We start from the raw sequence: 13,397 nt of genomic DNA, 5'->3' as shown, positions 1-13,397 counted from the left end.
GCAAATCTTTTCCAATCTGCGTAACTACATCACCTGAACTGGCTTACTGTGTACAAATATCTCTCTGATTCCGCTCCGCCCCTCTCTCTCATACCACCCTCAATAGTAAGGGACCTATTCCTTGATGCTCCAGAATGTGTCCTGTGCAACATATTTCCTGTTTTAGTAAGCCCGCGTCACGATGTTTTTTTCTCTCCACTTCGACCCTTCGAAGCTTCAGCATTCTTCTCTACGATGACTCTGGATACATCTTAATGTTTCTCGGCGTAACATTCGCCAAATGACACGTTCAACGGGAAATTTTGTGCTTACAATGATACGCCAAGTTCTCGATGCTAATTGAGTCGACTTCTAAGACTAAATACCCCAGATTCATTATAGTATTACGACTCGCATCTATAGGATGGGTTTCAATTCAGTTTTTAAAAAATTATTGGAAATTTCACATAATTCAATTAATTATGAACCTAGTACTGCTCGCTGCAAAGAACAGCTGCCTTTTTTTAACAATGAATCTAATATTTAGGATTCCATGAAGCATAAGTATTCCGAGGTGACAAGACAGTCATAAGCAAAGAAAAACAATTTAGTTAGTGTTCCCTCTACGTCGGTTCGCCAGTCAACGTAGAGGATCTATCGAGTATTAGATAACTGAATTATTGAAAATAGTGAGAGGAAAACTGACACACGAAAATGAGCTATACTAATCAAAAGAATCTGTACGCTGCTGCGTACACCAGCGAGGAGGAAGATGAAGAAGAGTTACCGGCAATAAAGAGAAGACACAAGTGTCCGCAAAGCACGAAGTTGGCTGAAAAGATGCGAAAGCAGCCCACAGTTTATATGAGAAAAATTCCTCCTATTGCAAGAGAGACGTACGTAGCAGCAGCAAGACAGTGGACGACATATTTAGAAGGGCGGGACATAGTGAGTACCAAAATCCCGAAAGTGAGTTCTCAAATTCTTTTTTCTATAGAATAATACTTAAATCTTTTTCTCTTAACTTCCCACCAGGCATTTCCTATCAAGTCGTTCAAGCCAAAGGTTCAAGTCGGCTACACGTTTCGGCAACAAAGGGAGTACGCTAGTCTGAAAATCAGCGAATTGTTAGAAGAAATGGATATTAGTAACGAGAAATTAATACCACCTCATGTTATGGAGCATTATACTAGCTACAAAAGACGATTTGGATTGTACAGCACTGTGAATTATCTGCCACTGGAAATATTTGACGACGAAGATTTCGACTGCAGGTCTGAATATTTGCACTACTCCATTTCATAGGTTACATCTTTAAAGCCAAATATAATGTAATATCTGTTAGCCCTACTCCCACAGTTCAGCTAACTTTAAATTTCATTTCTCAATTTAATCCCCCCACCCCCTCCCACCGTTGTCTGTTTAGCCAGGCATGCGCAAGTATTGTATGGTTGTGTTTCTCACTTTCATTTTTAACGTGTTACACAGAACATTTGATATGAAATTATCGCAGTTTTCTTGTTCGATGGGATCCTTAGTCCTAAATCGCTAGGTGTCAGTAATAGTTTGAAGACCTTGGGATGCTAGTGTTTATATAAGGACGTTACAGAGTGAACCTGCTTGAATTTAGTAGACGAACATTACAGATCTAACGATGAAGTTCTGTGTGTCTAATGGTGGGTAGAGTTTACGGTAGGCAGTGAATACAGTATTACGCTGTATGACTTGTTAGTAGCAAAATGTCAACTAATCAAATTCCGCGGCCGTTGCGATAGCTATTACTTCTAGGATACAGGGTTAGATTTACAGGCGGCGGACCAATAGACCGGATATTTTTCTCGGGTCAAAAGCAAGGTCAATTTCCACTCGCCCGCTTTGACCCAAGACGTATGACGTCAGTAGTTTACTTTCCAAAGGATGTTAGCGACCTTTTGTTAAATGCTGTCTGTGTTTTTATTAGTTTTCGTAAAATATAAATGCATTGTGCAGTTGTATGTTTAATTCTAGACACATTTGCGCATGTAATTTTTCGACGTTTTTAGAAATAGTGTCTGGTATTGCTATCTTCGTTTGACCGCTATAGGTCAAGCGAATTGTTCGATTCAGAATATGTATTTTATGTATATTTGCGTTCCGTTTCTTCCAGATGAATTCTCGTGTCCTATTTTTCGATTCGTGGTTCCTCTGGGATGATACTATCTTTATTAATTGTTTTTCAAGCTTATCCCCGCCCAAAGCCCTTTCATTTCCTCGGTTGCCCCGTTAACTTCATTTTTTTTTTGCTGACTGAAATACTTTGGGTGTTATTTACGTTCGTGTATGAACATAATGGTCTATTGCCATCTTCAACAGTGTAATCGGCCTGTTATTAAACCTAACCTATGGTTGTAACTAAGATACATTTCTACATTTCTAGTTTTCGTACATTTCTTTGTTTCGCTACAAAGTTAATATTCCATGTTACAAAAATTGTAATAATTAATGGAATTACTTAAACGACATCTTCCTTTTTCCGTTCAATACTTATTTTCTTATTTTGTTTACCGATGAGCTTCTTTACATCGCCCATCGTGTTGCATGTTGCACAGACTACTTTAAAAAAATGAAACGATAGTGTGGCATTGTTGGCCGGGAGCCCCATCCGGTGAAGTTCGGCCACAAGTCATATAGCAGGTGATGCCACATCGGGCTACTTGCGCGTTGGTGATGATGGAGGGAGCATTTCACCCATTCCACGACCGGAAACAGTGTCCAGCCTGGCCGGGAATCGAACCCGGGCCCGCTGCATCGTAGGAAAACACGTTACTACCCTGCTAAGCAGGCGGACAGTACTTTAAAAAAAATAGTAACTGTCACGTGTAATGATGAGCTGACAACTAAAGCAATGTTACACCTTGAGCTGACGCGCCTATGTATAAAGTGCGCCAACCACAAATAACATTGCTTTTATCATTCCAATGTTGTTTTACAGTTGCGATCGCGTACCTGTTCCTTCACTACAGCTTCAGATAACTCCCTGATAAGTTGTGCTGTATGTCCAGGTGAGCAGCATTAATGTAAAATGAACCGCGAGCTAGGTGATAAAAAATTAAAATCTGTGCAAGAAAATAACTCAGACTGCGAGCGAGCAGCATATTCTGACATTAAGGCAGTTTTGCTTGGGTTAATTAGTAATCGACTAAGCGTTGGCTGCGATCTGATCAACTGCGCCTTTTAATGCTTTCTGTGGTGTAGCACTTGCACGCTGCAGCACAGTGATATAATGAAAGTCTGTTTCATCATTATTTAACTAAACGAATATTATATGCGATTTTGCTCGTATATGTTTACCTTGATAATCTAATGACAGCAATTCTTTGCATGTGTACAAAATCCGCAGAGCGCGAGCTCGTGTTACGAAAACCGGCGCGCACCTTCGAAGGTTGATCTTGTGTCCGAATTGATGTGAAACAGCTAGAGAATGGTCGTCCGTGAACTAACGGGTCCAAAGGAACGGTTCACAAAGATGAACGGAAGGAGAGACGAACGAATTCCAAGTAACAGTCTTTGATAGTTCACTTCGGTCGCAGCTTTCTACTTACAGTTCCCGGGAACGGGAAACTGTTGGTCTCGTTCCCGCAACGGCACGTCGGCCGGTCTCGTTCCAGCCTCGTTCCCGTTCCAGTCTCTGTCTCGGTTGGTCTCGTTCCCGCAACGGCACGTCGGCCGGTCTCGTTCCAGCCTCGTTCCCGTTCCAGTCTCTGTCTCGGTCGGTCTCGTTCCCGCAACGGCACGTCGGCCGGTCTCGTTCCAGCCTCGTTCCCGTTCCAGTCTCTGTCTCGGTCGGTCTCGTTCCCGCAACGTCACGTCGGCCGGTCTCGTTCCAGCCTCGTTCCCGTTCCAGTCTCTGTCTCGGTCGGTCTCGTTCCCGCAACGGCACGTCGGCCGGTCTCGTTCCAGCCTCGTTCCCGTTCCAGTCTCTGTCTCGGTCGGTCTCGTTCCCGCAACGGCACGTCGGCCGGTCTCGTTCCAGCCTCGTTCCCGTTCCAGTCTCTGTCTCGGTCGGTCTCGTTCCCGCAACGGCACGTCGGCCGGTCTCGTTCCAGCCTCGTTCCCGTTCCAGTCTCTGTCTCGGTCGGTCTCGTTCCCGCAACGACTGCTCCTAGTGTCGAGTTGCTCGTTTCGCTCGCTACACACGCCCACTCTAAGTCTGTTTCAAACCTTTCTTGAACTCTGTATTTCTGATTCTTTTCGTATTCTATTCAGCGTCCGCGACCAGTAATGAAAATGTATTTCATAATTATGTAAATTACATAAAAATTACATTGAATGTAATACATATTTCTTTTCAGTTAAGAAAAGGACTTATCAGCTTACTTCATTATTTCGACAAACAACAGAAGACATAGAAAGACAAGTTTTTTTTTTTTTTTTTGTTATTACACATGCAAAGGAAGTCAGTCGGCACGGGATACACGAGAGGCCATTTTCGGTCCTTTTTGATCCAAGGTAAAACAGCATTTTCGTTGTTATGGAAGGCGGACCAACTTACAATCGATTAAAGCCCGCACTTCATAATTCGAGTATCTGGTCTCACTGTTGGTAAAGATAATATGATATCTTCTACAATATTATTTCAGCGGTACAGGGTGGCGCACGAAAAATGGCACCGAGCGCTAGACTGCTCATTGTCACCCACCAGTCATCAATTGTTTCGAAGTTATTGTTTGCATTAGCTTATTTGTTATTTCTTCACTGCCCAATAATCATATGTTTATCAATTCTGCTCGTAACGGTCAACAAATCGTGCGTAATTGGCGAGCGCTCTAGTCGCAGGCGGTTTTTCGTGCGCCACTTTACATTATTCACTGCTATCAGCCACTTTACACTACAGTTGGCTAAACGAGAGGTTTTACAGAATCACGAAACATGAATAAAGGCCTGGTACTCCAGGGGTAGGCCAGTACCCCCTCCTGGCGCCCTCCATCCTTCAGTTACTTATGCTACGAAATTTCAAAGTTTTCATAAGAACCACGTACCATGCACAAATGTAAAAATGAACGGTTCCCAAAATAAAGAGCGATCACCAGTGAATTAGTTCCCAAGGAAGAACGAGTTTGCTCATCTCTAGATACAACACAGCAGTTGGACCAGTGACATTAACAATCGCAGTCCTACAACTGCAGCGCCGATCGAGATCACTCGGCGCCCCCATTCCGTACGGCACCCGTGTCCAAGTCAACAGGAAGAACGTATATATCTATACTCTGCAAGCCATACTAAGGTGTGGGTCAGGGTATGTTACGTACAAATTCCATTCTCTACCTTTCCTAATCCAGTCGCGACTACTCCGCGGGAAGAGCAATTGTTGCTGAGTCTGTAAAACAGTGTCAGCTCGAATCGCTCTGATTCTACTTTCACGGTCTTTCCGTAAAATATACGCACGAGAAAGCAATGTATTGATTGACTCTTCTAGAAACGGACGCGCTCGGAATTTTAGCAGTAAACAGCTTCGTGATGCAGAACGCCTCTCTTGTAGCGCTGCAGTCTTTTCGCAAATGACAAGAATTACTTCAGAAAATTAAACTTTTTCCAGATGTACAACCATGTTCCAAGATACAACATGGTCATGTACGTAGGCACAAATATTCTAATGAAATTTAAAAGCGCTGCAATCGAGAGAGTATTGTGAATACTTTATCCTGTAGACTGTTATTACTTTACTACACACCAGTAATCAGTAAGCGAAAGCAAATTAAGAAGTACTATCAAAAACAGGTTGAAAGTTAAATACATTTTGAAACTGAAGCTATTGTAACGCAAATTTAAATTTTCAAGACTGGTAAAACTGTTAAGACATTAACGGAAGTCAGTTATATGCGATTTCAATGAGTTTCGTACCCATCATCTTCTGGTGAGTTTCGTACCCATCATCTTCTGGCGATGTAAGACATACGAAACTCATTGAAACGTTGCGACAAGACGACGCCACCACTCGGCTAATTACCCGATAAGAATTCAACGGAAGTCATTTAATTTGCAAATATCTCATGTTTCATGGCAGAAGACCCTCTGTTCTAAGGTACAGGATGGTGCACAGCCGACTAAGTATGACTTTACCGCCCACACGTTATAAAGTTAATTTTAAATATATATATATATATATATATATATATATATATATATATATATATATATAATTTAAATTGCCATAAAATACTGCAGCTAAAGAACTAAAAATGTGTCCCAAATAACATTAATATATTATACAGCACTTAAATATGTAGACCTCGAAGTATTTACAAATGCTGTACAAAACGCAATAACATGTCTGGCAACAACAAAAATTGTAGAAAATGGAGGGAAAAGCTTAAGGCAGTCTAGTGCGCATTCCTTCACGCAGTTCTAAAATCAGACACTACACTGAGACGCACTGATTAGTAAATATTTGTTCCCAGATACATATCGTCTACGTACAATTTTCTCCCCTACGAGTCCCAGACGAGTAACATTCAAGCATTGACAAAATGATGATTTTGTAAGTTATATGCTATAAGGAGGGGTGAAAAAGTTTCCGTTTGAGGGCGTCATTGCATCGTATAAGTAACGTAGCACGACTTCGATGCGGATATAGAAGCACCGACATGTAGGCAAGGAATTAGTGTAGCATTCGTGTCTTTCCAACTTCCATGCGGTAAATGCAGGAATGTGAACTATGAATACGTTATTACCAAATGGAAGGCAGGATCAACATGCTGTTGTTTTTTTCTTGGCTGCTGAAGGACAAACATCGGTATACATCCGCCGGAGAATGAAGAATTTGTATAGGGCAGCATTGTCTGTCGGAAACCACGGCTGTGGAATGGTGTGCCGCGGGGTGCCGCTGCTTCATGAAAATGCACGCCACCATATCGCACGTGTCGTAAGGCCGGTATTACACTATCAGACTTCTTTGTCAAAGATTTGATCAAAGATGTGATCAAATATTCAGTCAAATATATTTGACTAAGATCTCTGACGCAGCGCTAGGAGGGGTATTACACTGTCATAATATTTTTCATCAAAGTTCACGATGACTGACAATAACAACTTGTTATTAATCGCAGCAGTTGCGTGTACCACAATTGCTCTGTGTGCACATGCGGAAGGGAAGCGGGGAAAAAAAGGAAACATACCTGGGTGAAGCCGTAAGTTTTACGACGACACGATAAAAGCATTCAACAAAACCGGTTATGTGAGCTTATAGTGGAGGACGTCAAGTCGTACATCGATTGCTTAAGAATGGATGAACATCATTTCTGTATGTGCTCAGTGAAGTGTATCCTCATACCACAAAGCACAATATTCACTTAAGAACTGCTACATCTGTAGAAGACAGGCTCACTGTAACACTCCGATTCCTTGGTACAGGAGAAGGTTGGGTTAGGTTAGGTTAGTTTAGGTCAGGTCAAGTCCCCAATCTTCTTAATCTATTTTTGTATTCAGGATACCTCACGTTGTAAAGCACCTCATCAGCTTCATACATCTCTATTAATTTTGTAGTTGTCGGCACACGCCAATTATATTTACCGGCATTGCTGCAGCGATGCTAGCGCTCCATGTGGTAACATGTCACATTACGGTGAACAGAAGACAAGCGACTTCTTTGATCAAATCTACAGCGAGGCCCTAGATTTGATCAAATATTGGACGACATTTGACAAAGTTCCCTATTACACCATCAGATATGTTTGACAAAGATATTTGACAAAGAAATTTGATAGTGTAATACCGGCCTAGCGCAGAAATTACGCCAACTGGAGTGGGAAACACTTGAACGCCCATGCAATTACCACGCTTTCGGTCTCTTAAAAAAAGGCGTTTAAGAGTCGACGATTCCTGTCGGACAAGGATGTGCAGGAGGCAGTTACAGACTTCTTCACGTACTGAGATACGGTATTTAATCAGTACTGTTTTACCAAACGTGTATCTACAATCCGGTGATTGTGCAGAATGATTGCCTCAATGCTCACGGCGATTTCACCTGATTGGCATGCCGACTCTGGATTGTTACGGTCTTCGAACGGGAACTTTTTGATCGTCCGTTATATCCCGTTAGTCGATGACTACACTTCCTGAGAATTCTCCCAGTGAATCTCAGTTTAACATCTTCCTCCCCTACGATTATTTTTATGCAGTCGTTGTACACAAACTCTCAGACATTTAATGGATGTAACTGCTTCTAATAATTGTTCTGCAATTGTGTAATGATACAATAAAGAATCTTCCTGTCTAAGTTATTCACGTTGAAGATCAAATTCCAATCCCTGCACCATGAGTCGAACCCTGCAGGACTTCTTGTATTTCGCTACAATTTTCTAGCGTTGCTGCTCCCCTGCATAAAACATCAATCGTAAAAAGCGTCTTCCACCAAGACATTTACATTATATTGTGAAAAGTGAGGGTTCTAGAACACTTCACTGGCGCCCTAAGTTACTTTTACTGCTGAAGATCACTTTACATTACTTAAGAATGACATGCTGTATTCTGCTTGCTAGCCAACAGAAGCGCCGATAGAGGGCTCTACGCGCCCCCTTTCCTCCTGACACCCTAGGCGTGGAGTACATGGTCTATGCGTAAACAGGACTTTGTTGGGAAAAGTTTCGTTTTTTTCAAGGAAAAAATCGGATATCATCTACCAGCAGTGCTAGTCTTGCTATCTTGGATAAACCTCAGTTTCAGTTGCCACTCAGGTAATACTGGGTGATGTTTTAGTTAAATTACCTAATTCATTTGCTTTCTACAAACAAGGCACTTGTATAATTTTAGTGAAATGTCCACGTATTAGAGTCGTTGACGTTCTTTTAAACGTGTGATGAATACAAGATGAAAAAATGGCGTAAAACTGGGTGATTCGGTGATGATGTTACAAACTTTCAGGCGTAATGGGGAAAGATAAGTTGTATCAAAAACCTTTAGGCTCCATGGACTACAAATGCTTACCTTAAGAGTTATGAACTTCTCTTTATCTACGATTCTGTGAAACAAATCCCTTCTACCGCAAGCTCTTTGCTCTCCCCATTTTGTGAGGTGGTAGTATGGACCAAAACAAGGAAAAAAACTGTGCTGTAAACAGGGTCTCTAAAGTGCACACTTTAAGAGCTACAAGCACTTATTTATCCTTGCTACTGTAAAACCCATATCTTCTACTGATCAAGGTCATAGATTTTGAGACACTTATTTCAGAGCCCATGTTCATTAGACGTTTTTCATACATTTACCCTTCTCCATCATCCCTGAAAGCTTGTATCATTATCACCGGGATCACCCTGAAGAGATCCTGTTTACTCGCTAAAACCTTTCTCAGAGCTAAGTTAGGAAATTGCATGCGCATTTCGAACACTGACTTTGACAGCCGTAGTTTTCCGAAGAGAACCACGATAGGGCAATTAAGGTCAATTCTGACCGTTATGTCGAGGAGTATTTTTCTTTCCGAATTTGAAGAAGTAGATTCTGGGGTGTCTGGTTCCAACAAGACGGCGCCACGTCTCACTCGGCACGAACGTTGATGTCTCTCTTGGGCGAACACCTTTCCGAGCGTCTTATCTCGTTGTGGGACGATCTTCAGTGGCCTAACGCACGAGCCCTGTTGTTAGTTTGTGTGCGGAGGCTGGTGAGCTTCTGCTGTCTATTCCATGTCTTCTTCTCGTGATACGCCAAGCATTTAGGGCACTGTGTTCCTACATCGCCAACATCCATTTACTGGAATGGCTGTTTGATCATCGACCACACTCAACACGGCCATTTGGAATCCGGAGAGCCTTGAGGTATTACAGGTGGGGGCATTAAAGTAATAAGCCAGGTGTGGAGTAGGGCCTCCCCCTGGCTACTACCAAGGCCCAGATTGCTTTTAGAACTGACTGCTTACAAGAAGCATTGTACCACAGACAATGTTTTTAAAATTACATTTAATGAAACTTTACGTAGCCACCCAGATTTTATTACTGTCTACACAGATGGTTCTAAGCAGGGAGATGCTTTCGGTTGTTCTGTCGTGTTCCCCGACATTGTCCTCAGGATAGGGCTCCCAGAGGAGTTTTCAGTTTATTACGCGAAACTTTTTACCATCCTGAGAGCAATGGAGCAAATGAGAAGGCGTCGTGACAAAAAATTTATCATATGCTCTGATTCTCAACGTGCCCTTCTCGCTGTTGGACAGTTGTACTCAGCAGATCGGATGGTGCAACAGATACAGGATGCTCTCCTTCTGTTGCACAGGCAAAGCAAGGAAATCATTTTTTGTTGGTTTCCAGGACACATGGGCATCCAGGGAAACGAACTCGCTGCTGCTGCTGCTAAGGAGACTTACTCCCTTCCTCCTCCTGCCAGCTGTTCAGTCTCTCTGCGGGCTGTCACTTCATTTGTATCCAAGACGGCTATATGTTGGTGCAGGTCCCAGTGGCTGGAAGTGAGGGACAATAAACTACGTTCCGAAAAACTTCAGTGCGACCATGGATCACCTGCTTCCGCCCGCGACGGTGTGAAGAAGTAGCACTTACCCCTGAATTTTAACAGATAACGAGACGACTGTTGTTCGTATCTTAAAATTTTGTGCGGTGTCCGAAATTCTCCCCAAAATACTTGATGTGCAATCTTATTGCGTCACAGAGTGGCTGGGTCACGGGTTATTTCGAAGTCTTCATCCAGCCACGCTTGTTTGTCCCTTTCTTAACAGCATCTTTACAGGTATTTTCTCCACGATTTCATTTAGTTACACCGCTGTGTCTCGCTGGGGTTTTATTACGGGCTTTTTTGAACCTCACCTTCCTGGTGTTGCTTTACGTTTCCTGTGGTGGACTCAAACGTAGTTTTCCAGTTTATTGATCTCCTTCCATGGATTATGAAAATCGCCTTCGGCATAACATTAATGCAAGGGCGCTGATAAGCTAGCTGTTTTAGTGCCCTCCACCATAAATCATCATCTTCTTTATCAGTGGCCAGCACGCTCGCCTGATTTAGCCCCCTGCGACTTTTCTTGTGGAGTTATCTTAAATCTTTGGTGTATACCAATCGTCCACGGACCCTGGTTACGCTTGAGAACAATATTCGCGCTCCTATTGCTAAGATAGAGACATAATGGACAAAGTGGACCGAAACTCCTGCTTTCGACTGTCCAAATGTATTGAGCAGAACGGAAGCCACCTTCAAGTTCTCAAAACCCAATGAAACAAAACTTTAAATGTACCTTTACGTAAAGGAAAGAGAATTAAATTGGTATCTCCAATACTTTCTCTTTTATGATTTTCTAAAATAAGTAAGTTCCCATGTCACGTGCCGTATTTTCCATGTTGGGCTGTCTGTATGATACACATGACATATCTTAACTGTTACAGTAGATATGTGGAAGTTATAAATAAACGTAGTCTGTGTGCCTCATTGGTCGACTTATTTCTTAACCTGAGAGCGTCAACGACCTTCCCCGAACCTGGCTATGTCAGGACGAGAATCAAAAATCATGCTCATCGAGAGGATTTTGAGTTCTCCATCCCTCGTGTTCCTATTTTCTGCTTACCAGAATAAGCCTTACCTCAGCCTGTGTCATATTATTAAAGTAATAAAGAAATGACTACTATTAGACGCATGTCATTAAAAACAAGGGTTTTATCGCAACTACCGCCTACACAACTACCTCTAAACAACAATGGCGTTCTTGCTCGCGACGGTATTGTTGGACATAAGAGGTCGACGAGCGGGCGCCGAAGCAAATATACTACGTGACAGAAGAATTCGATTTTTGCCGATTGAGGGTCGGGGCGGGACTGAGATAGACTATTTCAATTCCGTGAAAGGTCTCCGACTTTCGTATCATGAAACATCTTCACGACAGCTTTGTATCTTATCCTGAAAAAATTGCAGCTGATTTTGATGCCAAATATAGCGAAGCTAGTTAACGAAAATATCTGCTTTCAAGTTCCAAGAGAAAGATTTGCTGAAGATTATTGTTAGATATTTTGAAGCTTTTTTTTTTTTTCAAGGTATGCGTCGACTGATACTTATACTATACTAGAAAAGCTTTGAGCATATTTACAACTCTGCCAGTGTCTGTAACACGTTGTGAACGCAGTGTCAACAAATTAGAGATGACAAAACTACATAAGGTCGAGTATGAGTGCCAGCAGGTTCTCAAATTTAGATATCTTGCCGACAAAATACGACACAGGTGCTAAACGTGAACTCGATAAAATAATCAACGAGTTTGCTTCGCCCAAAGCAAGGAAATACAAAATAAAACTATAATAAATACACAATATATAAGAAAAAAATTTAAGCTCTTAATTTTATCTCTTTTTCTTATATTTCTAATAGTATTTTATGTACAATTAATAGTTCTTGAGGAAAAAGTAAATATCTGTTCTTTATTATGTATCACACTAAAACGGGTGCACAGTAGCTGTCACAAGCAATTTTTTGTTTCTATTTCTATTTTTTACAGTTTCTAATCCTTGTAATTTATTTAATACAGTGACATATTTAATTTGTTGTGTGAAATATTTATATTAAAATAGTTCATTTAATTAATAATTTTCAATAATGCCTAATTTTCATTAAATCTTTTAAAATAGTAAAATCTGCATAGAAAAACTGCATAAAGCTAGTTTTACTAATGGGCGGGAGTGGCTGCTTCGACTGTTCCCAGCAATTCAGGAACACCACGGTGTAGTCGGCAGGTACGACGTCACACAGGGTATCTGAGAGCAGGCAGCGAACATTTTGTTTTTGGTGGCCATGAGGGCAACATGTCATATAAGACGTAACCAACGTGTTTCAATAAATGTGTTGCGTGTAAGTCGAACTTTTACTTAAGCTATCACGACAGATATTTAAGTATTCAAAACTATTTTCCATTAGTTAGTTTCTACTGCTTACTTCTAAATTATAAAGTAATACAGGAAAAACAACAGAACATAGTGCTAAATTCAGATGTATGTAATACTGTACCAACAACCGTTATTTTGATTTTATTGGAATAGGCAACAAGTTTCGACACTCCAGTCACGTCACCTACAAACTTATCCCGTGAACGGTAACAAGTACCACTCTTGCATGTATAAGACAAGGCGCCTGTATTCGTATTTGGTTCCGTAGATATCCGAACTTCATGAGCATGTGTGCTCTTCACATACGTGACAGCAACTCAGAACTGTCAAGGGTAGACATGCCCATGGAGTTCGGATGGCTAGGAAACCAGCTACATACATTTGTGTCTTGTCTTATACACTCCTGGAAATGGAAAAAAGAACACATTGACACCGGTGTGTCAGACCCACCATACTTGCTCCGGACACTGCGAGAGGGCTGTACAAGCAATGATCACATGCACGGCACAGCGGACACACCAGGAACCGCGGTGTTGGCCGTCGAATGGCGCTAGCTGCGCAGCATTTGTGCACCGCCGCCGT

At 41.8% G+C, this 13,397-nt stretch overlaps 1 protein-coding gene across 1 annotated transcript in view; it reads left to right on the top strand.

Annotated features, from left to right (window-relative positions):
* The first annotated feature begins 693 nt into the window (after positions 1 to 693).
* LOC126278931 (dynein axonemal heavy chain 1-like) overlaps positions 694 to 13,397 on the top strand; it is an 825,957-nt gene continuing 813,253 nt past the window's right edge. Inside the window, 2 exon segments of the mRNA XM_049979209.1 lie at positions 694 to 927; positions 1,015 to 1,253. Of these exon segments, the coding sequence (XP_049835166.1) occupies positions 694 to 927; positions 1,015 to 1,253 (473 nt within the window).

Source organism: Schistocerca gregaria, chromosome 6 (genome assembly GCF_023897955.1).
Source record: "Schistocerca gregaria isolate iqSchGreg1 chromosome 6, iqSchGreg1.2, whole genome shotgun sequence".
Taxonomy (NCBI): Eukaryota; Metazoa; Arthropoda; class Insecta; order Orthoptera; family Acrididae; genus Schistocerca; species Schistocerca gregaria.
The sequence above is the reverse complement of the archived record's forward strand: the minus strand, read 5'-3'. Positions and strand labels throughout refer to the sequence as shown.